General features: G+C 47.8%; 1 protein-coding gene across 2 annotated transcripts in view; it reads right to left on the bottom strand.

Moving 5' to 3' along the window:
* Nucleotides 1–1,724, bottom strand: part of Rbm20 (RNA binding motif protein 20) — a 186,145-nt gene extending 184,421 nt beyond the window's left edge. For both annotated transcript variants that reach the window (XM_005352473.3, XM_005352474.3), the window contains exon 1: nt 1,491–1,724. In XM_005352473.3, coding sequence (XP_005352530.1) covers nt 1,491–1,675 — 185 coding nt within the window. In that variant the 5' untranslated portion in view covers nt 1,676–1,724. The remainder of the gene's footprint in view (nt 1–1,490) is intronic.
* Between the last annotated feature and the right edge of the window lie 24,834 nt (nt 1,725–26,558).

The following is a 26,558-nucleotide window of genomic DNA, read 5'->3' as shown; positions in this document are numbered from 1 at the left end:
CTGGTAATACTTCAAACAGCCATCTATGAAGCTGTTTCCTCTCTTCCCCCCTTCCCAGGAATAAAAAGTTACGAGTTTTTATCTACTTCAAACTGAGGGGAAATGTCAGTATACAAGTCACTGACTCACGGAGAAAATGGTTTCAAATTCATAACTGATCAACTTGGAGGTTTTAGGAAGTAAACTTTAGATTTAAACAGTTTTTCTCTGTTGATTTATATTTATGTCGAGGACCGATGAGAAACTTGAAATAAAGAAAATCTTCAGTTCAAGAATCACAGAAACTGCCGGTCCTCGTTAGGATTTGGTGAAACGCTTTGCAAAACAAGGGGGTAGAACAATGTTAGGAAATATTTTCTCTTTGAGAAAAGTTGCAGATTGCAGGCAGCTGAAAGTCATGTGAAATATCCAAGTTGAAGGTCCAAAGCTTTCTAAGCAAGACAGTACTTTAGGACCTGAGCAGCCGACAGATAGGGAACCATTTTGTCCTGAAACGTGACCCCACCGTTATTAATGGCAAACTTGGATTTTTGCTCTTTCTCTTATGTAACTCGGTTTTTACTCATTCAGATTTGCCTCCATTTTCATTTCCACGTCTGTCGTTCCTCTTAGTGCATCACAGTGAGTTTACAACATCAGCAGAGCCAGTCTAAAAAAACTTCGGCTCCCCATGTAGGTTTTCCTGAATTTACATGCGTTTAGTGCCGGCTCGTTTTGTGGAAGCACTCTTTCTTAAACCAGGCTGACCAAACCTTAAACAAAATAAAGAGCCTTCAAATAATCCAACATTCTAGGCCTCAAACTGTCAAAAACAAAACTTTTAAGGAGTGGAGGAAACAGAACACCAGCGTCTTACTTTCACACTCGCCAGACAGACTAAGGGGTTTTCTGGAACCCCCTGACCACCCAGCCTATGGGTAGACAAGGAAAATTCTCAACCTAAATGACAAGGTTCGCCCTGTAACAAGTGGGAACCCTTCTGCGGTTGAGAACTCTTTGCAAGCGCCATGCCCTTAGGTAAAGCCAAGCACTCCGTTTACAGGCCTCCTCTCCCTTTTGCCCCAAAGTCTCTAGCTGTCTCCACTAAAGGTGGTTTTGTCCTCAGTGGCGACATCTCGCACACTCTCGCTAGGAGCGCACTCTCACGCTCGACATTCCAGTGGTCTCTAAGGACCAGAAGGATGAAAAATTGTCTCTAGGCCATTTTCTCCAAGTTTGAGCTTGTTTAGTTAAAAAGACCCCATAACATTCCAAAGAGAAAAAGAGAGCATACAGAAAAACAAGAATTATTTTCCCCTGAATAATTTACTGTCTTCTATTCAATTTCACCAGCAAGCCAAAATGACATCGACCCTGTCCAGAGGACCAACAACACTTCAAACTCAGAGGGGCAGGCAAAGTTTAGCAGGAAATGAAAAATGAAGCCACAAAAGGGGACCCCTGGGGTGTGTCCCAGGCGTACCCAGGCCCCGCTCCCTTCTTCCTCTTACTTTTGGATGATCTGGGGCAGGCTGGCTTGAGGCTGCGGCGGTGGCGGTGGCGGCAGGGGCTGCATCCCTCGCTGGCCCTGGGGCGCGGGGGCCCCCTGAACACTAGGCACAACGCAGGCATCTCTGTCGGGTTGCTCCGGACCGCTGGGATCCGCGTCCTGGCTCATGGCTGCTGCCAGTACCATGCGCCGCGACACCGGCCGGGGCTCACAGCGACAGAGCGCACGGGAGGGGCGGTACCGGAGCACAGGCTCTCCCTGGCCGGGGTCCTGGTGCCCAGTCCCCTTGTCCTTCTCGGTGGCGCGGGGAGGAGACGCGAGGGACTGGGAGGAGACAGTCCCCGCGGCGCCGCCTCCTCCTCCTCCCGCCGCTCCCGCTAGTGCGGCTACCGAGGGGGGTGGAGGACAGGGACAGGTGGCGTCTCCGGGCCCACGGAGCCGAGGGGAGCCCAGGAACTGCAGCGCTCAGGGTGATCGAAACAGCTCCGCCTGGCCACCCGAAGCTCAGTGAGCTGAGACGCAGCTTAGCCGGCCATTCACCGCGAGCCCTCCGGGGTGGCCAGCCAGGCGCTCCGCAGCGCGACACCCGCGTGAGAGGGTGACACGCCCGCCCGCTAGTCACCCTCCGCTCGTCCTGTCGCTTCTTCCGGAATGCACAGCCTGACCGGCACCGGCTGAGCCCCGCGATCATCGCCAGCGCGAAGCGCTCCCCAGGCTTGACATCCATCTGCGGCTGGAGCACCTCCGGTGCCACTTGGAGGGACCCGACCCCGTTACATTCTTCCCTGGGTGGATGGGTGGGACAGCAATCTGGGGGGCTCAGATTATCAGACCTAGAAGTTCCAAGCTGTCGCTTCGGGGGTCCCAGAGGCAGCCGGTGAGGTTGCGGTGGGTTCTTTTTCTTTTTCACTTACTGAACCACCCCCGCCCCATGAGAACAAAAACAAAACCAGACAGACGTTTCATTCATATTTATTGGCTCCGTCGAAATTTAAAGGATGAGAAGGACAAAGTTCACCAACTCTGCTCACTGCCCCGAGCCCGCCTGCGCCAGACACCTGTGTGCACCAGGGTCGCAGCTGTGCACACCCACAGAGTGAGGCTTTGAAGACAGGGCAGCTGCAGGCGCAGATTAACATGCGTGGAGGAAACACCTGGTCCAGCAGACCTAGTACCTGAGCAAAGGCGGGGGGTGTGGATGCCCCGGAGCTCCTTCTGGGCCGTGCGGTTCCCCGGTGTTCCAGACATGGATGCGGGCAGCCAAGCTCCTCTCCCGTGCTTCACAAGCCAGAGGGCATCGAGCTGTCCCCACGACCTTAAGTCCTGTCTACCCACTGCACACACCGGGAAACTGTAAAGATGGCTTCTCGCAAACCTGACGATTACTTGAATTCTCTGAAAGATGTTTTTTTTTCCCCCTCCCTCCTGGCTCTTCGTCAATTTCCTACCTACCAGAAAACTGCCTACTTTTGCAGGGAGCACTCTCTCTCTCTCTCTCTCTCTCTCTCTCTCTCTCTCTCTCTCTCTCTCTCTCCTCTCTCTCTCTCATATAAACTTATATTCTCAATTACAATTAGTATTTGTCTTTTCTTCTTCTTTTTCGAGACAGGGTTTCTCTGTGCAACAGCCCTGGTTGTCCTGAAACTCAGCCTGGCCAGACCAGGCTGGCCTCGAACTCACAGAGATCCACCTGCCTCTTGTTCACCACCACTGCCTGGCGTCTAGTATTTGTATTCTTAAACATCATATTATTCACAATTCACACAGCTAAGGGAGGGAGGACCTCTCAAGTAAACATGACTTTCTTGCTAGTCCCTCTGACAAGCCAATGGCTTGTCAGAGGACATGAGCACAGCAAGTCTTGTTCAGTTTCCTGTGGTTGGTTTCTTTCTCTGAACCCTTGACTGGGCTTCTCCATCTTAACCCTCCCTGCTCCACACAACACACACACATTCCCTTGACCCTGGAGGGAAATTAACTAAAACTAACATTGCAGCTCTTCCTGAAATGAGAATGAATGAAGTCTTCCCAAACATTTTCACTGAAATGCCTGCCGGAGAATCCTCTGAAAGCTCTGGAAGGGGGTTGCAGTCATGGAGACAGGCCTGCTTGTGGATGGAAAGGCATCCTCTCTGAGGGTTAGCTAGCAAAAGCTAAGTAAACTAGGAGTTAGGAGACTCTTTCCAAGTTACGGGGAGAGGAAGTGATACTGTTTGTGGCACGGAGGAGGAGTTAGAGTCATGGCATTTTACAGGTGTGGTTGGTTCTACAGTCCAATCTTAGCTGACTTGAACGAGGTATTTTTAAAAACTCAGGAAAGTGAGCGAGTGGAAGCCACGCTAGTGCTGTTATTAAGGATTTAATAATGTGGAATTTTATGGACTCCTCTCTAGGGGAACAAGTGGAGAGAGATGGGGGAGGGGTTGAATAAGTGCAGACCCTGGCAACAGAGCAAAGGGACATTGAACACTCACTGGAATTTTCTTGCTTCTTTTCTGTGAGTTGGGGGAGAAGGGAACATGATCTACAGGCATTTTCCCCCAGAAATCCTATTTTCATGATTATAGCCTAATATTTGCCATTTATGATGCAGAGCAGAAGCTAGGGGACAGCTGTTGAGGAAGGAACCATAAGTTAACTGAGCCAGATCCTGGGATGCCTGGGATGATAAGGAACAAGCATTTCTATTTTCCGAGTCAAACTTCAAACACACTAGACAGTCGGAGGATGAATTTACTTTTCCTCATTTTTTGTCCAGAAGTAACAACAGCAACAACAAAAGATAATTATCTAGAATCCTAATGATACCCCACACACACACCACCCCCAAGAGTGTGCTTCCCAGTGAGTAACTGAGAAAGGCTGAGTCATCCTCTTCACAGTGGGGGGTGTGACTGCAAGGGAGGGCTGGCGGCAGCCCTTTGCTCCCCTCTGCAGAAGCAGCCTGTCCCTCCTCGGCCCACCGAGATCAGGCAGTGGCACTTTTGTTGTGCGTGGACATTTAACAGGAGATAGCTGTGACATGCTCTCCTTGCTGCCTTCCCACAGCAACCCCGGGAGCTAACCAAGGAAACTGAGTCTCTCAGACAGCTATAAGAACCTTGCTCAAGGTCAGCCAGCTTCGGAGGGGCAGAAGCAAGACCACTGCAAGGTCGGTCTTCTTCAAATCTCAACCCCAGCCTTCTCCACACCGCCTGGATGACGGAGGTGGGCTGAGCGCTCACTGTCTCATGCTCCTGCACCCTCCACTGCCTAGACGCAACACCACTGCACTGCGATTCAACCTACCACACAGACCTTCCAAAATCTGCAAATTAGTAGGTGGTATCCAAATTGTATTGGGAACATTTAAAGAAATGAAGCAACCTTGGGGAGGTGGCAGAAAAGAGGGGGAAATAAACCTGGTCTCTTTTATTCCAGGCTCAACCATTCTCAAAATCTCTGTGACACTGGCACCCTGCCTTGTCTTGTTAGCCTGAATAATTGTTATTACTGGATTTCAGACTCTCTTTTCTCACGCCTATTCATTTAATGCCACTACCCTACAGAGAAGGTTGGAGACAGTGTGCAAGGTCTCTGGGATGCTGAGCTCCAGGGCTGAGGCTCAGTGCCCACTCTGCATCTCAGCCACTCTCTGTCCTGGACTCAAAGGGAAAGTCACCTACCCTGCAGAGTGATGCAGTCAGTCCTCCGCAGAAAGGACCATTTCAGATGTGCCGCCCCTACAATATGTACACCAAACCAGTAGATGGGCAAGTTTTGTGCTCCCAGAGCCAGCAAGGCTGGGAGACTCAGTCCTCTGCTGCAAGGAGCAATGCAAGCTGCGGCACTCTCTGCGTGTGACCTGGAATTGTCTAATAGCATTGCCACAAGGTTGGAGAGGAGGGATAGGAGGAGGCCCAAGGCCGGACAGTGAGGAACGTGGGCAAGGTGCAAAGACAGACAAGTACGGAAACACCATAGTGAAATCCGATACTTTGTATGCTAACTGAAAATACATACTTTTACATTTCAGCACAAGGAAACAAATTCTCTGGGTGTCTGTGTGGCCACGGTCAAAGCCATACTTTGAGGGGAACTGACTGGTGTTGTTCCCAGTGGCAATAGCTAGAAACAACCAAACGAGCAGGGACAAATGGTTGGTGGAAATAAATGAGGTCTTCTCAGAGTTGAGCTTTTATTCTGAGTAGGGAGTCCTGGTAAAATGGGACCCGGGGACCCAGCTTGCTTCTCTCTGCCCTCAGGTCCTGACCCTCTCAGCTGTCTGTGCCACCTCATTGATTCTTTGTTCTAGGTCCCCTGAGGCAGCATTACTTGTTGGCCAAGCTCTTCTCCCTGTCATCCTTGGAGATGTTTGGGAGTAATGGAGAGCTCCATCCCGGCTTCACAGAGAACCACCTCTTTGAAACAACAACGAACAGGAGAGACTGGCGGAAGATGCTGTTTAAAAATAATGTGGTTACTCATGGGACTGGATGCACATTTGAATGTGAAGGAGACAGGCAGGGAACTTTAGCTGAGGACCGGTGAGGACATGACCCATGTTAGGCTCTTTTCTGCCTAACAACTCGGAGGACATCTCTCATTGGCTGCGGGAGAGAGCTTCAGCTCCATCTCATTGGCTGGGAATTTACCAACCAGGCCCTTTGTCTTCCGATAAACCCGTGGCAGGTACTCTATTGTGGTTGAAGTGGCTGCAGGTTGGGAGTCCAGAAATCCAGGTCCTAGAGCACAGGGCACACCCCATGTCTCTGACAGCAAAGCCATTATCCCATACCAGTGACATCTGCATCTTTGCTGCAAAAGCACCATTGTCTCTAGCAGCGGGGGTACAGTGCTTTCTTCTGCCACTTGTTCAGGACTTGGCAACAAACCCCAGTGCAGGCTGAGTCCAGAATTCTCTAGGCTCGGTCTCAGAATTCAGCAGAGCTCAGGCTTGCCTGGATCTGGCTTCCTGGGCGAACAGGGCTCTGAGGTAGGTAGGTGTGGATGAGCCAGGAAAGACCTTCTCTCGTTTGCTGGTTAGAAGAAAATCAAGGCAAGGTCCAGCATGGATTTGTGTTAAAAAGCCAGTCACTGCGGAATTTCTCATGGGTAGGAGGAGGATGGGAAGCGATGGAGGCATGACATGCTTGTGGGGGAAATATCAGCTGGTGGCTAATTGCATGATTTAAGTTCCAGAGGGCTCTGCACCCCCTGGGGAGACCCGGCTTCCACACCACTTGCTTAATCCCTGGAGAATGTCACTGTCACTCAGAAGCCCCAGCGGGGCAATCAGTGCTTCTGAGAGAGGGGGGATTCCTTCATCCCAGCCCTCCCCCAGCGCCTTCCCCTGTCTCCTCTTATCACCTGCCTGCCTGCCTGCCTGCCTGTCGGGCCAGTTGGTTGTCAGAGCATAAGCATTTTAGGCTGTGTGCCCACCCGCTCTGGGATCAGGTGGCCATTATGGAAGACTACACCGGAGACCTCTGCATGCCAGCGTGTGGCCAGGAACAGCGAGGGCCTGTGATGTGCTGACCTCACAGAGTGGGCACCCACGCAACTGGCCTGGAGGAGAGCTGCTCTCTGGTATGGCGTCTCTGATCACCCCTGGGCAGCCCACAGGCACAGGAAACCCTGTGGGTGCCCTCTCTGTACAGACTGTGGCAGAGGAGACCTAACCCTGACACCTACGGGCTAGTAGGTCAGTCCCTTTGCCCCTTTGGACCTCTGTGTCACTTTCTGAAAGAAACAGAGCTGGGTGTGGTGTCCCATGCCTGAAACTTCAGCATTCAGGAGCTGGAGGCAGGAGAATTAGGATTTCCAAGTCATTGTTGGCTACTTAGGGAGTTTGAGACAGGCCTCGATCACCTGAGACCCTGACTCAGAAAAACAAAAGGAAAACCCACTGGGTTACTGTAGGGGTTAAATGAAGAAACAGGCCAATGTCACCTGGCTTCTGGTGGGACTCGGTAAGCCACTGTGGGCTGATTTTACTGTGATTCATGGACTTCCTGTGAGAGGAGGGTTATTAATTATCACACCCTCTTCCTCTGGGTGACCTCTGCATGTACAAGCCCCCGGGCAAAAAGACACCCTCACAGAAAACAGACAAAAGGGGGGCTGGAGAGATGGCTTAGAGGTTAAAAGCATTGCCTCCTCTTCCAAAGGTCCTGAGTTCAATTCCCAGCAACCACATGGTGGCTCACAACCATCTGTAATGGGGTCTGGGGCCCTCTTCTGGCCTGCAGGCATGTACACAGACAAAATATTGTATACATAATAAATAAATATTAAAAAAAAAAAGAAAACAGACAAAAGAGGAGCAGGGACGTCGTCAGAGGAACTGATGGTGACCAAAGAACCCACAGACCTGGACTTGGGTCCTGGCTCTGCCATTGTCATCAAGCTAATGAGTGTTACCTGAATTCTTTGTTCTTCTCGACCTTCCTTGTTGACAGAGTCTGCTCGTTCGTTTCCAGAAACCCAGATACAAAATAACCACACAGAAACTATATTAATTGCAATACTGTTTATGCATATTTATAGCTAACTCTTATATCTTAAATTAGCCAGTTTTTATTAATCTGTGTCACCACATAGTTGTGGCCTACCTGTAAGGTTTCATCCAGTGTCTGACTCCTGCGGTGGCTCCACAGCTTCTCCTTGACTCTGCCTACTCTCTTCTCCTCTATCTGCTTGGAATTCCCACCTTGCCCTATTCTGCTAAGCCACTGGCCAAAATAGCTTTATTCATTAGCCAATAAAAGCAACACATAGACAGAAGAACTTCCCTCACCATTTCCCTTTTTCTGTTTAAATAAAAAGGAAAGTTTTAACTAGAACACAATAAAATTACATATAACAAAACAGGTACCAAGCAAGAATTAGTTATAATATTTATATCTACTTTATTTTTATTATAACTAAGGAAAACTATAACATAACTACCTATTCTTTAACTCCATCAAAGATTCCAGAAGGATATAATATCACCTAAGTAAATAGGAAGTGCATCATAAGCAACTTCCAAATCTCTAGAATTGACAGAGACATTTTGCTGCCTGGACAGTCACCCAAAGTTTTTTTGTAACATTGGGACACTTATCTTCAGCCTCCAGGGTGAGTGGTTCCTGGGCCCGACTATACTCTGTTTCTAGCTGGAAAAGTAAGTTTAACATGTCCCCAGGGTTTGTCGTAGCAGGTGTGCCCTGAGCTCAAAGGACACCGAGCAACAAGCATTTCAGAACACTTGGCACACAGTAAAGATATTTGAATTTTTTTTAAAAAGATGAAATAAATATGTATACAGAGAAAGAAAAAAGCATGCATGGGGTGGTCCGCACAGGGTGGTCCTCAGACTGAGCCCAGGCTTAGTCCTGGAGAGACTCGGCTCTGGAATGTTCTGCCTCTTGAACTAGGTGGTGGTTCTGTGGATACATTTACTTTGGGGGAATCAGTCAGGCTGTGCAGTAAGGTCCTTTCTAGTCTGCATGTATCTGTACATTTCAGTGAACATTTTCTTAAGAATTAGAGAAAGAGAAGATACACTGGTTCTCACACAGTCTAGCTAAGTAAGCATGGTAGTAAAGCCACTTTCCTTCTTCTTGTTGGGTCTTTTCTTTCCATCCATAGACTCCGGCACATTACAGCCTTCCCTCTGCTGGGTGTTTATTGCCCACAGAACCATTTTGAGAAGGTTGGTTTTCATAATAATACAAAGCCAGATGACTTCCCCAACAGCAAAAAGTTAAGAGTCAGTGTTTTGTTGTTGTTGTTGTTTTGGGTTTTTTGAGACAGGGTTTCTCTGTGTAGCCCAGGCTATCCTGGAACTTGCTCTGTAGACCAGGCTGGCCTCAAGCTCACAGAGATCCAACTGGCTCTGCCTCCTGAGTGCTGAGATTAAAGGCGTGTGCCACCACCTGGTTCAAGATTTAGGTTTTTAAGCATGAGTTATGACGATCATTATTAAAGCAAGAATACTTTGTATCCTAAATACTCAGATAACTTTTTGTTTTTGAGATAGGATCTCAGCAAGCCCTGGCTTCCAAACCTTGCTGTACAGTTGAGGATAATCTTGAACTTCTCATCCTCCAGATCCTCCTGACTCTACCTCCCAAGTACTGGGATTGCAAACATGGACCACCAGCCAATTTTTGTGCTGCTGGGAATTGAACCCAGAACTCTGTGCATACTAGGCAAGCATCTGCCGACCCCCATTTTCTTTTTCCTATACTACCGGAAAGAAAGTTGTAGACACCATGACTGTTCATTCATGAAAAACAAAGGTTCCCAAAGAACCACCAAACTGATGATGACATTAAGGCCCCCAAGACCAGGACTGGAGATAGGCTCAGTGGTTAAGAGCAGGGGCTGCTCTCGACAAGACTTCAGTTCATTTCCCAGCACCTACAATGGATGGCTCACAACTTACTGCAACTCCTCCAACCTCCTCTTCCACCTGAACACACACAGATGTGCACATAACCCCCCACAAACACACACACACACACTTATAATTAATAATAATGAAATATACCACAGAGGAAAATGATGTAGGAGATGTGTGTTTCCTACTGGTTTGTTCACCTGAACACACACAGATGTGCACATAACCCCCCACAAACACACACACACACACACTTATAATTAATAATAATGAAATATACCACAGAGGAAAATGATGTAGGAGATGTGTGTTTCCTACTGGTTTGTTCCATCTAAGGTCAAGTTGTCTCACTTGATTAAAATGGGTCTTGTCCTCCCCCCTTGTCATTAAAATCCTTCCACTAATGCTCTTTTTTTCTGTCAGTGTTGGGAATTGAACCCAGGGCCTTGTGTATGTTGGTGGGCAAGCAATGTACCATTGATCAGCATTTCACTTAAATGGACCAGGCTGCCCTTTAATCTTAAACTCCTGCTGCCTCAACCTCCCAAATGGTGTATTTAAAATTTGGGACCATTTAAGTAGGATATCCACCAATAATCATTTTATTATTCATTAATCATCATTGCTATTTATTACAAATGTTTGTCTAATTATATCAGTCTGAATTTATTATTTGATTTCTCTTTGTAAAGAAAGAACTTGTATGCCAAGTGCAATGGTATATGATTGTAATCCCGGCATGCAGTAGACTGGGTAAGAGGGTCACCAATTCCAAGTCAACCTAACCCATATGAGGAGACCCAATCTAAAATTTAGAAAGAAAACACTGAAGAAAAGCTTAACGCCCCCCCCAACATATCTCTTTTTAGAAAAAGATTTAAAAGAATCCCGGATCTTTTTCAGTGAACTTGTCTCTAAAAGTATTCCTGAATACTGTGAAAACTGTTTTATCAGTCCTTCCTCCTCCAATTTTAAGAGTTCCTTATACATCAGGAAGAGCAGAATTTATAGACGATCCTGTGTTCATTTTCTTTTGACTTTGTTGTTCCCACGCCCATTTTATTTTATGTAGGGAAACTTTTTGGTTTCTCACTGCTGCTGATCTTGGACTTTGAGTCAGAGAAGCTCCCCGATTAAAACTATCTTTTTAAATTCTCTCATCTCCATTAGTGCCTATGGGTTTATTTTCACACTAAGATGTCTGTCTGTTTGGAGTTATTCTGGTGTTCAGTGTGAGGCGTGGGTCCAGTTTTAACCTTCTCCGAAGGGCCGTCCAGTTGTCCCCACAGCAATTGTTAAAGGAGCAGCTTTTCCTTCAATGTCTCAGATGCCCTGTTTATCCGATTGTGAATTTCAAGTGGACTTAGGTCTAATTCTGGACTTTCCATTTTATTCTAATAGTCTCTGCATTTACCAGTTTTATTTATAAACCCTTTATAACATGATCTATTGCTTGACAACCCTCTCCTCACAGCTCTTTTGGGGAGGGAGGGGTGTGTGTGTGTGTGTGTGTGTGTGTGTGTGTGTGTGTATTTTTCATCTAAGCTCCAGGGCGACTTTTCTAGAAAAAAAAAAGGACATCTTCCTTAAGATCCCATTAAATGGGGTGGTGGTGGTATATGCTTTTAATCGCAGCACTCAAGAAGAATAGACAGGCAGATCTCTGAGTTTGCAGCCAGCCTGATCTACAAAGCAACCTCTAGAACAGCCAGGGCTACACAGAGAAACTTTGTCTTGAAAAAAATCCAACAATCCTATTAAGTGAAATACATAATAAATCAAATATGTTAGGAAAAACTGACATTTTATGGTGTTGAGTTGTTCCATCAAAAAGCAGAGGTGCTGTCTGGCCTGTCCAGTTCACTTTCTGTCTCTTAGGGCGTTTGAGAGCTTTCCTCCAAGACATTTTCATGACTTCGGGGGTGGCAAATGAAACACTCGACATTCCGGCACATCAAAGCAAAAGTTTTATTACAGAAAGAATGATATGAGGAGGGAGGGCAGAACCAAGCAAATCACCATGCTGCCACCAGCTGCCACACTCCGTTCAGAGGGCTGAGACCTGCAGCTGGACAGACAACCTGCTAAGGCAGAAAGCAGCAGCTCTCCTGGGAGCAGACACCACCCTACAGCTCTGGGGATGCTGGTACCACCCAGCTCTCCTGTCCCACACTGATTTTATCTTCTTGGATGTGTGTGAAAGCGCATGTGTGTCTGAGTCTGTGTGCCTGTGTTTGTGTGAGGGATGTTTGTGTGCATGGAGGCCTGAGGCTGACGCTGGTGTCTCTCCCTGTCATTTTCCACCGTATGTATTGGGCCCATAATCTTTCAATCAATTCCAGAGCTCTACAGGGTTAGTCTAGGTGGCCATCTTGCTCAGAGGTCCCTTATATCAAGGGTAGGCAGACCTGCCCAGACGTTTGTCTTCTAGGGCATTCTAGATGCTGACAAGTTTGCAGTCGCTCTCAACCATCATGGAAATACTTTTGTAACTTACAATGCCTCCATTTAACCGTGGCTGTTAAATATTCAAAACTCTTCATCATCTTTTATTATTAAGTTTTGAGCATTTGGCTTGTGGAATGCGTCTTTTTTTTTCTTCTTTTTATTTATTTATTTATTAAAGATTTCTGTCTCTTCCCCGCCACCGCCTCCCATTTCCCTCCCCCTCCCCCAAACAAAAACAAAAAACGTAGGCGAGGGACGTAACTCAGTTGATAGATTGTACAACGTGAACAAAGTCCTGTGTGTAAATCTTTTATCCTGCAATCCAGGCATGGTGGTGCACACTTGTAATTCCAGCATTTGAGGAATGGAGGCAGGAAGATCAGAAGTTCAAGGTCATGTTAGCTTATACATTGAGTTTGTGGCCAGCCTTTAACACAACAACAAATAAATTTAAAAATGTCTTGGTGATTCACACGTGAAGGCCATCATAGGTTTTGCATACTGCACAACTGGTGGCCGTTCAGATAATTTCCATCTTTGGGCATTGTCTTCATCAGTCTTAATTGGCAGCTGTCCTTCAGGCATGGCCAGGGTGGGGCAGGCTTTCCACTCTGTTCCCACAGCACCCAGAGCTCTGCAGTCACCACCTGTTTGGCCATTGCCATCTGCTGTCTGCAGCCTATGAGGCTGGGAAGCCATGTGCCTTTTCCTCCCTCAAGCTCCTGGACGAGCTCCTAACAGCACAGTGGGTGCGAGCAAATGCCGGCTTATCCCGAGCCTGAATGACTACTGCTCATTCCTCCCCAAGCCATTTTAATTGTCGCACCTGCCAGAGGAAAGGAAAGTTGTACCAAGGTCAATAAGATGAAAAAATATCGTGGACCGTATATGGGAATTTAAGGTTTCCATTAGTTACCTGAGAGAATCTGGCCAAGCAAGTCACTTAAGTTTCCTTTGCTGTCACTAGGAAAATGAAGCCATTAACATCCATCATATTGAGAGCCAGTCATGGTGATTCAAGCCTGTAATCCCAGCATTTGGGAGGCAAAGGCAGAAGAGTTGGGAGTTCAAGGTCATCTTTCTCTGCGTAGGGAGTTCAAAGCCAGCCTTGGACTCTGTCTCAAAACAAACAAACATACAAACAAACAAAATGAAATGAACAACAACAACAAAAAACCCAACCATATCATATTAGCTTGTTTTGATAATTAAATAAAACATAATTAGTCAAATGTTTATTTAGAATTCTGCCCACTATGACCCTATGTTTAAATGGTAGACATTTCATTGTTCAGAATGATAGGAAGAGAAAAAGAAAATTAAGAGTGAAATTTCTTGGATTATGATTAGTAATGCTACACAGCATCAAACTATTTACTTTAATGTAGCTAAGTAAAATAACTTCAAACATGCCAGGTGGTAGTGGCGTACGCCATTAATCCCAGCACTCGGGAGGCAGAGGCAGGCGGATCTCCGTGCACTCAAGGCCAGCCTGGTCTATAGAGGGAGTTGGAAGACAGGCTCCAAAGCTACACTACACAGAGAAACCCTGTCTCAAAAAAACAAAACAAACCAGAAAACCTTCAGGCAATTAGTGATTAAGATAAAAAGTGCCAGTTTATTTTCAGTTCCGTGACCCTGGCTAATTAAACAAAAATTAATCTAAGTCCTATTTGCTTTGTAAACTTTCAGTGAATCAAGTTTCCCTATACGAAGCATCTTTGACTGTAGCCACCTACGGTTTTTCCCCCTTGCCTTACTTTCTCCTGCTGGTGTCCTGTGCAGAGTATACTAGACACAGAGACAGAAAGGAGAGTTGGTCATTCAAGTGACAATCAGAACTGCCCATGACTTTGAGAGTCCAGGCAGCCAGTATGGGAGGATTAGCCTGTCCAGGGGTGTGGACACCTGACCTGCGTTTGGTTCCCAGCACCCATGTCTGACCTGCTCACAATCAGCTGTAATCCTAGCTTCAGGATGGATTTTCTGACCTCCAGACATGTGCAACCCCCCCCCCCACACACACACACACAAACACATGATCAAAAGGTAAAAATAAATCCGAGAATGAGGAGGAGGTGGGGAAGAAGCGGAAGAAGACAACTAAATAAAAATAAAAATAAAACAAATTCATCGCTTTAGCTCCTGGTTAGAAAGGGCTTGGGGTCAGCGATATCCAGAATGGGGTCAGGTCGGGGGCAGGAAGAAGCACCCTTTGATCCTCGCTAGGGCTCCAGAGGCATTCGCCCCAAATTAGCTCTTGCTTCCCACCACAAGCGCCTAAATCCCCCACTAGCCTCAGCCCACGCCCGGCTGAATCCTGGCAAGAGGGGCTTTCGACTCCGTCTCCCAGGGCTGAGAAAGAACAGGTCTCTCTTTCCAGTCACAGCAGCAGGTCAGCCCCAGGAAGACTACTGCTGCTGGGTTTGTCCCTTTCTGCCTCCAGAAATAGCGCGCATTCCCTGCCTCTGCGCGCTCTGCCCACTCCCTCTGAGAACACACAGACAGAGATGGATTAAGGGAGCGTTCCGATCAATGTAAACACTCAGCAGTCCATTTGTTTTCAAGGTCCAGCGGCCTCCTCTGCACCTGTTGGCTTAGTATCAACTTCCTCCCCTTCGTTCAGGCTGCAGGAGACAGCCAGTCTTAGTTCGAATTACAGACAAGCCACGTTGCTTCAGGCTCTCAAAAGCTTCGAGAGTACCGAGCCAGTTTTGGAGAGGTGAGGATTGAGTCTCAGAGAAGTTCATACAGTTGAAGAAAATGGCACAGCGGGGCTAGGGTTGAGAATAAGCATCCAGGTCCTCTCAGAGCCTGGCTTTTGCTGTTACCAGACTACAGACAAGGGACACAGAGTTTAAAGGTGGGTTTGCGAGTTCAGACTTTGGGGTACCACAGCCGCTCTGAAAGCCTAGGAATCATGCAGATGACAAAAACCAGTCTTTGCTTGAAAACACAGTAAATCTCCCCCCAGCTATTCCAAATGAGCCTGAAACCAACAGTTTTAGGCATGTAAAGAAATCTAAACTAGGTGGCCGTGGCACACACTTTTAATCTTAGCACTTGAGAGGCAGAGACAGGCAGATCTCTGTGAGTCCGAGGCCAGCCTGGTCTACAAAGAGTTCCAAGACAGCCAGGGCTGTTACACAGAGAAACCCTGTCTCGGGGGAATAAAAAAACCAGAAAATAAACAAACAGAAAAGAAATCTAGCCCTGGACTGGAGAGATGGCTCAGCAGCTAAGAGCATTGGCTGCTCTTCCAGAGGACCCTGGTTCAATTCTCAGTACACACATGGTAGCTCAGAACCATCCAGGGAATACAACACCTTCTTCTAGCCTCCAAGGACAGGTGGTACACAGACATACATGGAGGTAAATACTTACAAACATATAACAATAAATAAAATCTCAAAAAAGGAGAAAGAAATCTAACACTAATGAAGAAAGCCAACAAAAATCAAACTACAGGAAAGATGATTTAATATAAATAAAATAATGTTATCTGACAAAATTATTCAATAATATGTTGAGGCTGCTCATGCATGTATATATGCATGTATGTATGTATGTATGTACGTATCTCCAAAGAGTAACAAAAAATAGATGTGAGGGATGAAAAGAACGAATTAAAAATGTTAGCAAAATGACAAAAATCAGAATTCTATTTGTGGTCAACATAGAATAACAGGGACAAGATTTAGCCTCTTGCTGGAAAGAGCAATAGGGTGCAAGACATTTGACAAGAGGGACCAAAGAGCAACAGTCCTTGAACAATGGGAGGCACAGCGGATGAGGCCATTATTGCTATACCTTGGTGCCGGTGCCGTAAGGAGGTCTCTGCACCACTATCCAGGGAGAGCGCTCTAATTACTGTCTTCTTGTAATACTCCATGCCCAAAAGCAACTTGGAGAAGAAAGAGCTATTTTAGCTTACACTTCCAGGTCACAGTTTATCACTGAGGGAAGTGAGGGCTCAAGCAGGAGCAGAGGCAAGAAGCTGGGGAGAACACCACTCACTCACTGCCTTGCTCTCTCTCAGGCACCCGGACCCACCGGCCCAGGGATGGTACCACCCACTGTGGGTGGGGCCTCTGACATCATCCGCTATCTCCCACAGACATCGCCCGTTTGCCAACTGATCAGGGTAATCTCTCAAACAACTGGCTGTCTCTAGTTGAGAGCTGAAGCTAACTAGGAGGTTGGGGACGTAAGGGTGGAGCCCCATAAAGTCCCTGAGTTGGGGACACAGAGCTGACAGTCTGAAAAGCTAGAGGGCATGGGACCGAGTGCCAGAGACAGAAGTGCCCAGGAGGAGAAACTCAGGGATCGTAGATGGCCCCTCAAGTATTCAGCAGACAGTTAACCTAGGAGTGCGAGAGAGGAGGCTCCCTTGGGCAGATCCGTCTGACAAGACTAGAGAGAACAGAGTCTACCTCCCACTCAGGACTGTACAGAAGCCCCGATCCCACTAGGCAGACTGGGAAAACTGATCCACAAGGCACCGGACAGAATTCTCAGAAAGAAAGATCCTGACTTACCAGTGAGGAGTAATCAAACAAACCAAACAGGGCACCCTGGATCCCAGAAGCATCAAGCATCAGGATGGTTCCCAGGGACGAGGTTTGTAGGACCAGTTGCAGAGATAAAGTTCACAGTGCCTGACACCCACCTGATGGATTTCTAGGCGGGTGGAGGCAGAAAACACACAACCCACAAAGAGGACAATAACCAACCAGTTGAGCCAAGCGCAGAAGTGACACGGATGTCAGGATCAGTAGAGAGCAGGAAATGATGTCATAACTTCATTCCTCCTGTTCAAAAAATTAAGCAGAGATGTAAAAAGGCATTTGAAGCCTCACATAGGACTTAGAGAGATAAACTACAATGACTAAGACGATAAATGCCGTGTGACTTATGACCAGCTGGACAGAGTGAGCTTGAAGGCATAGGAGCAATAAAAACTGAAATGAAATCCAGAAAGGAAATAGAATGGGAAGGCTGGGAGATAGATCAGTCGGTGGAGTTCCTGTCCAGCCCTATATACAACCGGCCAAAGTGACACACACCTGTAATCCTAGCACTAGAGAAGTGGAGGCAGGAGAGGCTAATGTTCAAAGTCATTCTTGGCTATACAGTAAGCTCCAGGCCAGCCTGGAATCCATGCGACCTTGTAAAAGAAAGAAAGAAAGGAAGAAAGAAAGGAAGAAAGAAAGAAAGAAAGAAAGAAAGAAAGAAAGAAAGAAAGAAAGAAAGAGAGAAAGAAATGAGGAAGGAAGGAAGGATCAAAGGAAAGGATAGAAATGAATGCATGGTTGGAGCTCTCAAAGAGGAAGAGGAAACATACAATAATGCTTGAGGAAATTCAGCTGATATCTGTAAGGACTGAAGAGAGCCCCCTGCCACCTCCCAATCGCACCTCCAGTGAGAATGTCTTCCAAAGCCAAAAATGCAGGAATGCAGGCTGGCTGTAGAGTTCAGTAGAAGTGTTTGTGTAGCATGAGCGAGGCTCTGGCTCTGGGTTCTGTCCCCTAGCACCATAAAAAAGAGGACCAATGGGGAGGGCGAGGAGGGAGAAGGGAAGGAAAACGTCGCTTCTAAACAGCTGCAGTTGAACTAATTCACCAGACCCACACTATAGGAGATACGCAAGTTTTCATAAGATTCCCCAGCCAACGAGCAGCACAGCCAAGATTTAAAACCTACTTAGCCCCAGCAAGCACTCAGCAAATGCCAGCTGAATGAACTGTAAGGGATGCTTGAGACAGGCATCAAGAGCTTCCGTTTGTAAATGAAGAAGCCGGAGCCTGGGAGGAGAGGGAACTTAGCCCTGCCAAACAAAGCTAAAGATCGAGGCTATGCGGACTTGGAGATTGTGGCTTTTATCTGCTAAGATCTCGATGGCAGAAGCAGAAAGGTGGTCATAGGGTCAGCCTTCCCCTGGCGAGCACACACAACCAGAGATGTCTGCGCAGCCAGTGAAGAGGCCCCATCCTTGACCCACTTACCTGGATCTGGTGCTAAGGGGCCCAGTGAAGGAAATAGAAACTCTAACATTAAGGCTAGCACCCTTAGGAATTGGGTGTCAGGAAGCCCAGGCTCTACAAGCTGGCACCGTAGAGAAACTTATAAAGGGTCCCTTATACCTCACTAAGAGTAGATGATCTTACTTCTAGGTCCACCTCTCTAACGCCCATGAGAGGAGAGGAACCCCAAAAGTCCTTTGTGCTACCTCTAGAACTTGCTGACAGACACTGGCTCCCTTTGATGACCCTACTAAAATGTTCTCATGGCCATGTGATTGGCCTTGTTAATGGAGAAGTCCTGCTTAGGAACAGCAGAGTGGCCCTGCACATCTCAGGAACATGACCAGGCTAACCAGCGAGGCCCCTTGCTGCCCTGGCCACCTTCTGAGGTTTGCTTTTGTGACAGCTCCTACCTACAGCAGCCTTCCCATGCATGAGGATGCAATCGAGGCCCAAGGAGGAGTATTGAACCCTAGATAGTGAAAGACCCTCAGAGAGTGTCTTTCAGTCTGGGGAGACCCTTCCCAAGGAACAGTGAGACCACTTGTGCGGATGCAAACAGCAAGAGGTTTATTCAGATACACAGGTACCTGGGGCGTCCAAGTCTCTCGGAGGACTGGCGCACTGCCAGGCTGGGGTAGCGGGTTTTTATAGGGTAAAGGGAGCAGAAGCGCGGTTACAGAAGTGAGATGCATAGTTACAGGGTTTTCATTGGTCAGTTTGAATATGGCCGAGTTCGAGTCGGGACAAGGTCCCTGGTTCCCGAGAATTCAGATATGGGCTGCCTTGGCTCTTGTCTAGGGCAGACAGGGTGTCTTTCTCGGTATTCACCGTTCCTCCCCCGGCCCAGCCACAGGTGTCTCTATCTCGTTTTGGCAGCTTCTAAACTGCCCTTTGTTAAAACCCTGAATATTCAGTACAAGCCTTGCAAAATGGTGTTACCGTTGCTAAGTTGTTTAACAAGCTGGGGGGGGGGGGGGGGTCTTTTAATAGAAGGCCTCCACCCCCGCATACACACTGCAAAGTTCATTTATAGGTCAGGCGTAATAATAGATATGATAATAACAGAACCATAACCAAGAGTTGAGGCAAGGATGAAACTGGTTCTTCTGAGAGCACACAGTGTTGTGAGGATGCAGGATGGGTGGCACAGTCTACAAGAGATGGAGTCGCCTCCGGCCTCCCAATGTCACCAGCTGGGTCTCATTTCCCGTTCTTGTCTTCCAGCCAGAAAATCAAGACCTCCCCACTCTAATTAAACCCTTATCACATGCGGGGGGGGGCAATCACAGGCTGAGGTGTGAGCGTGAAGCTGACACCAACGCCCTCTCTTCTTCACAGTTCCCTGGATAGAAGAGCCAGATTCCCCACAGACCTTAGCAACCTTGAAAGACATTTTCTTTCTTTCTCAAGAACTTTCACCTTAAAGGAAGCACTTTTAGGCTTCTCTTGGGTGTGTCCAAATTGCCATTGTCACTCCTAATGTTGTAGAGCTAGAAGTACTAAGTAAAAAAGAGTGACCAGAGCACCAGGGGACACCAGGGTCTCTCTGAGAGCCAAAGTGGCTACTAAGGGAATCAAAAGTGGGGTAGTGTACACCCCACGGACACTGCACAGCAGGAGGTTCTGCCTGTGAGACGGGAGGGGTAGTGTACACCCCGTGGACACTGCATAGCAGAAGGTTCTGCCTGTCAGAAGGAAGGGCACAAGACCGTGTGACATTTCCTGTTACTCAGAACGGTATGTAATCTCAAACTTACGAACTGTTGTTTCTAGAGTTTTCTATTTGATATTTTCAGATCACAATTAATTGCACATATCCAAAAGCACAGTGAACTCATAGATGCGGGAGGAGTAATGAATTGTCTTTTATTTGGCTACACTGATAGGTGAGAAATGGTAACACGAGTTTCTGTTTGAATTCTCTGTGGGCGTTGGCCTTTGCCAAGTACCTGGTGAAACGTGTCACCCATATTCTTAAAACTCAACTTGTGTGGTCGCAGTTTCCCAGTTGGATTGGCAGCTTAGCTTGCATCGCTCCTTATGTTGCATGTGATTTATCTGAACCTGTTTGTTTGCTTTGCTTTGTTTCGAGATAGTGTTTCTCTGTGTAGCCAGCCCTGCCTCTGCCTCCCAAGGGCTGGGATTAAAGGCATGAGCCACCACGCCGGGCTGTGCCTTTTCCCCCTAAGTTTCGTCTTCATCTTTTGCTCATTTTAAAATTGGGTATTAGCTTTTCTCTTAAAAAGAGAATTGAATGACATTTGGAATTTTTGTGCATGTCCGTGTGTGAGCACAGGGAGTGGTGGACAGAGAACTATTGCTGGTTCTCTCCTCCCCCACATGGTCCTGGAAATAGAACCCAGGCCATCGAGGTTGACAGCGCCTCTGCCTGCTAAGCCATCTTGCCAGCCCCTTTTTCTCTGCACGTTATAGAGCTTGGCCTTATGCCTAATATTGACACAGCTTTTTGTCTTTTATCTTTGCTGATTGTGTACTTTTGGGGGCACATAGGGTTGTAGTTTTTTGTTTTGTTTTGTTCTTTCAAGACAGGGTCTCTCTGTGTAGCCCTGGTTGTCCTGGAACTTGACCTGTAGACCAGGATGGCCTCAAACTCAGAGACCTGCCTGCCTCTAACTCCTGAGTGCTGGGATTAAGGGGACGAGCCACAACCTATTTTGTTTTTAATTTGTTGCATTTACCAATTGTTTATGATATATAACTGTCTTAAGTCCAGTTTCCCTTATCAGACGCCAAAGGGAGAGGATAACACGCAAGTTCGGCCTTGCCACCTGCCAGCAGGGGACCTGAGCTGGCAGGGATCCGGAAGGGCTCAGGTTCCCTCGTGGCTACTCATTAGCTGTGGGTCTCTGGGGAGGCAATTCGCTTCCCCTTGGCTTGTCAGCTCCTTTACCCTTAGGGTCTTCTAGAGGAGCAGAACCAAGACAGCGGATATTTGTTGCAGGGGGATTTATTATAGAGACACACGCACTGTGGTCAGGGTGGTTCTACAGTGCCCACCTTACGCTGGAGAGGCCAAGAACCTGCTGGTTGTTTGGCCCGTAAGACCGGATGTCTCCACAGTCCCAGTCTGGCAGGAAGGCCCAGAGGGTTCCTGGACAGCTGCAGGCCTTCAGTGCGCTTTGGAAGCCAGAAGCTGGGTCCTTACATCAGTGAAGGGACGTAGCGAAGGGAGAGAGAGCAACCAAGCAGAACGCACCTTCACAGTGGAGGCGAGCGGGCGAGAAACTCCTTTCCTTTCCTTTATCTGGGCTGCCACCGGGAAAAGCTGCCCATCGTTACATGGATCTTCGAACACCAATCTGATGAAGAAAATTCCTCACAGGACCACCCAGCAGAGTGTCCTTTATCTAATTCCGATCGGCAAGCAATTATGATTAACCATCATCCCCACGAAGACGGGGTCAGAGGCCTCCTCAAGGAGCGGATGTTGGAATGGAAAGAGGTAGCACCGGAAGAGCACTCCAACGCGCCAAACATCCCCGTGTAACATCACAAGCCCTCCACACAAAACTCCTGCGGCTCCATTTGCATACAGGTGGCTGTGCGTGTGTGTAACAAGTGTAAAAGAGTGTGTGTTTGTGAGTGGGAGGAGGCAGGGCCAGGCTGTGGGAGACAGGGCACAGTTGGCTCAATTACTCACAGCCTCAAAATAAAAAAGCCGCTTGAAGTATTTACAGGCCCCGGGATGATTGTAAATCCCATAGCCCTGGACCCTGGCCAGAATACTCTGCTCACCCTCCCCCAGCTCCACTGGTGGCCAGAGCCTGGCTGCCTCCCTCTTTCTTCCTGATAGCCTGGAGCACCAACGCCCAAAGGAATACACACCAGGGTGGTCCAACGGGAGAAGGCTCGGACCTTTGTGGCTGCTGGGCTTTCTAGAGACCAACAGGAGGAGGCTCAGACCTTTGTGGTGCACTGGGCTTTCCGTAGACTCCGTGTGGACTGCTTGTCCACTCTGAGGACCTTTTAGGTAGGAAGCCCGATACAGAGCCAATGGACAGCAGCCTCACCTGTTGGCTTAGCTGGGTGTGCCGTGCCCCAAACCCCATCACACGAGTTACAGAACAAGTGAGGCTTTGTGTTTCTGAGAAAGGAACAGAATTCTTTCCCATAGGCCCATTCCTGTCCCTGGTCTCTGGGAAAGTGGAGAATTTAAAGGTCTCTCTCTTTTTGTGAGTTTATTTCTAAATAGGTAATCACGTGCCACACGAGCTTAGTAGAGCTGCTTTTCTGTGACCTTGCTAAAGAAGAAAGGCCGGGGATGTCTGTTTCCACATCTCCAGTGTCATACATCCTGGACGTCTCTCTCAGTATCCCGAGTCGCCAAGTTCCCATCCCAGGAAGCAGGGTGCTGGCAACAGGATCACGTCCAACCTCATCATTTGGGGCATTAGGGAGGGATGTGATGTGCCTAAGGTCACCGCAGTAAGAACAGGTACAGGATGATGTCTGAGACATAGAACCAAGGAATATTCCCTGTGTGTTTCCAGCCTAGCTAACAGAAATCCTTGCTCAAAGTGATGGTCGGCTGCACTGGAACTCGGGCTTCCTGGTGGCCAATCCAAGACTTTTTCTACTCCCCCAAGATGCCACTAGGAAGGCTAAGCAAGCTGAAAAACTTTGTTACGATACATTTTGAAGTTAGGCATGGCACACAGCTGTAACACAGCACTCTGGGACCCAGAAAGAGGGTCTCAAATTCAAGGCCAGCCTAGACTACATCATAAGACTCTATCTCCCAACACAAAACAAACAAAATGGGCCTTTTTTGGGGTAGCTATACTGGGTTAATGATGACCACTAAATGTCTGCTGTTCCTCCAGAGATCTGGCTCCGCACCGCATCCCAGGAACAAGGCTGGGCATTGCGACTTAGGCCAGTTGGGTGAGGTGGAAGTGAGAATCTAGAACTTCCTAGCGAGGTCATGAAAAGCCCGGACCGCAGCCATGTGTTAGCGCTCTCTTGCATCTCTGGGCTCTTCTGTAAAGCCAGCTCACTGTCGGAGAAATCACTTGCTCTCTCTGGCTGCCTGTGCTGCCGGCCTGGCCAGGCTTCTAAGTGGCCTGACAACCCCCAGAGTGAAGTTACTTTGGACATCTGACAACTCAGTCACACTTAAGTGACCACTGCTGATGCCACATGCTGAGAAGAGCCACTTAGCTGAGCCCTGCCCAGATCCCTGACCCACAGAACCATAGATGTGATAAGATGCAGGGTGTTCTGATCTGAGTTTTGGTGCCATTTGTCACACAAAAATAGACACAGTGTGATAATTATCTTGAAAAGCTGCCTGCTGGGCTCTTTCTAGAGTGAGCTCATATACTCCCAGATTTTAGACTCATTCTAAACATGAATTACTTACTTAGGTTTATTTATTATCTAGAGGACAGGATTTCTCCATGTTTCCTAGGCTGTCCTTACGCAATGCTTTCTTACGCTGACCTAACTCAAACTGGATTGTAAAAAAGACAACAAACAAAAAACCCTTTTGTTAGAAATTGCACCCCCTGTCACCCTCCCCCAAAATAGCACGTACCATTAAATCATACTCAGGAGGCAGAAGCAGATCTCTGAGTTCTAGACCAGCCAGGGCCAGAGAGAGACCCTGCCTGAAAAACTAAAAACAAAACAACTTTCCCTACGCTCCAAATATGATACACTAAATCTTAGATACACAGGCACACACAGGGACACCCACACATAGGCATATACTGGCACACACATACATGCACGCGCACGTGCGCACAAACACACACAGGTGGAGAATACAGCTTCATTTTACGGAATAAGTGCTACATTCTGGCAGTTTTCTCTTACTCAAGTCTTGATTCTTGAACTGTCTTTGCAGACAGACTCGTGCGATGTCCCCATGGTGCCAGAGAGGAAATGGGACACAGATTTAGCAAACTTCCCAAGTCCATGTGAACAAGTGACAAAATTGAGATTCAAAACCCATCCTTCTCAACTCATGGGGATTTGTCCGCTGCTCAGGCTGTGCTGGCCACAGTAGAAACTGTGGTGTAGATGCATGGTGAGGCCCCAAGGCCCCACAAAAGCTGTTTGCCCCAGGAAAATAAGTGAGGACCAAGCCAGCCGCTCTTCACCAGCTCAAGCCCCTCCTCAGGCCCCTGCCACAGCTGTCACCATCACGCCTATGATACAATTACAGACCCAAGGCCCCCATCGCCTCCTCCCCCCTCTAGTCCACAGGAAGGCAGGGACCCATCTTTCCTGGGAACATGGAAGCAGAGCTCAAATCTGTCAAAGGCCCTGCCAGCTGCTGACATCATGCCCACCCCATTCTGAACTCGTTCCCGGGTGCTGAAGAGGGTCTTGCCGTGGGGATGTGCGGAATCCCGCAGTTGGCTTTCTCTGGATGTGTACCAGGCCTGGGCTCTGCACCTGCTGCTGAGGAAGTCACCTCCTGCTACCCATCCGGTCCTCTACTTCCCACCTAGTTCATGCACACATGCACCGTCACCTACTCCCTGCCCAGGAGTTCTCACACACACACACACACACACACACACACACACACACACACACACCTCCACCTCCCACTCACACCTCCGATGCATTACAGAATAAAGAGACACAGAGCTAAACCAACCATGGGCTACTTCACTTAGTTTGGTGGCTTTGGGTCTTGTCGTAAACTAAACGTAGGATTCTCTATCTGAAAAATCAATTTATCATAGACTTTCTATCCCAGATCCGTAACAACTCCATCTCCTGATCAACCCCTGCTCTCGCACTGTTCTGGCACAAATGGTAACCCCTTCTCTTCACCGTTGGCCTCCCTTCCCTCATCCCTCACCTGCCGGACTACATTTGGTCTAAAGAACCCTGCGGCCTCCTTGCCTGCCATCCCTATGAGCCCAGCAGCTACTTACTCCATGTCGGACTTCAGAGCGGCTTTATGTGCTTTGAAAGTATCCAAACTCCTGAAGCAAGGCACAGCTATAATACAAACTCCTATAGCCAGACACGGGGAGCAGAACCCCCCCCCCCGACCTCCTGAAAGATAATTGTTTGATCCACTATTTCCTGATCAATCTGGACTCAGTAAAAGGAGCAGTTGATTCCTGGTAGAGCACACAATTGCTAAATTGGAAATGGTTCTTATCAATGAGAAGACATTGTAGCCTTATTGTCCTATAGAACGTTGATCAGCCTTCTGGTCCCCAACATTAATAAGTAAATCGCTGACATACAATCCCTGCATTTGAGATTGTTCTTTCTGAAGTGCACATCAATAAAGACCTCAAATCTTGGGAGGAGGGTGGAGCTGAGGTAGGAGGACTCTTGAGGGTGAGAATTGGGAAGAAGTTGAAGCTACCATGGATGGCAAGGACTATGCTTGAGGGAAGAGATGTGTGCCTATGCCCTGGGTAGTGACGTGTAAGGTGGTTAACGGGCAGGTATGTGAGTGTAGAGGGGTGTGTGCATGTTTGGAGGGACAACAAAACCACAAATGTCATTGCTGACAAGTGGGAAGACAAAGTGTCAGTCACCCCACTTTGCTGGACCTTCTTCTAAATCTGAGAGGTGGAAGAAAACCTGGTCTCCGGACTGACAGACGGCTCAGTGTTAAGAGCATGTGCCCTATGATCATGAGAACCCAGGTCAAATCCCAGAAATCATTTAACGAGTAGAGCATCCCCACAAATACCTGTAGCCCTAGCTCCAAGGTGGGTGGAAACGGGAATTGCTGGCTTTCAGCCCAGCAGATGATCGATGAGCCCCAGATTCAGTGAGACCTGCCTCAATGGATCACACAGGGAGTGATAAAGGAGACACTGGACACTCGCTCCTGGCATCTGCATGCACGAAACACACACACCAGCACAGTGCACTATCCTCACAGACACACACATAAGTAACATATAAAAAAGGAAAACCTGGTCTCTCTCCATCACAAGTTTTGAGAGAGTGACCCAAGTCCTTTGGAGGCAAAAGGAAGATTTAGTGGGGTGGAGGTCAGGTTCTAAAAGACTTGCTTACTGGTAAGGGCTTGAGGATGGCATGCCCACAAACATGGGAAATAGTGGATGAAGGCCACTCCTCCAATAGTTTATCTATGAGTCCCTAAGCTTTGGGGGGAGGGGACAGGGACGGACACCGCACTTCACCAACCACAGTGTATTAGTTATTTAAATAAATACTTTAAAAATAAGTTTTTATTAATGCTTTTAAAATATTTTAT

Source organism: Microtus ochrogaster, chromosome 8 (assembly GCF_000317375.1).
Source record: "Microtus ochrogaster isolate Prairie Vole_2 chromosome 8, MicOch1.0, whole genome shotgun sequence".
In the NCBI taxonomy this organism is placed as follows: Eukaryota; Metazoa; Chordata; class Mammalia; order Rodentia; family Cricetidae; genus Microtus; species Microtus ochrogaster.
Note: the sequence above shows the minus strand (reverse complement) of the source record. Positions and strands in the feature narration are given on the sequence as shown.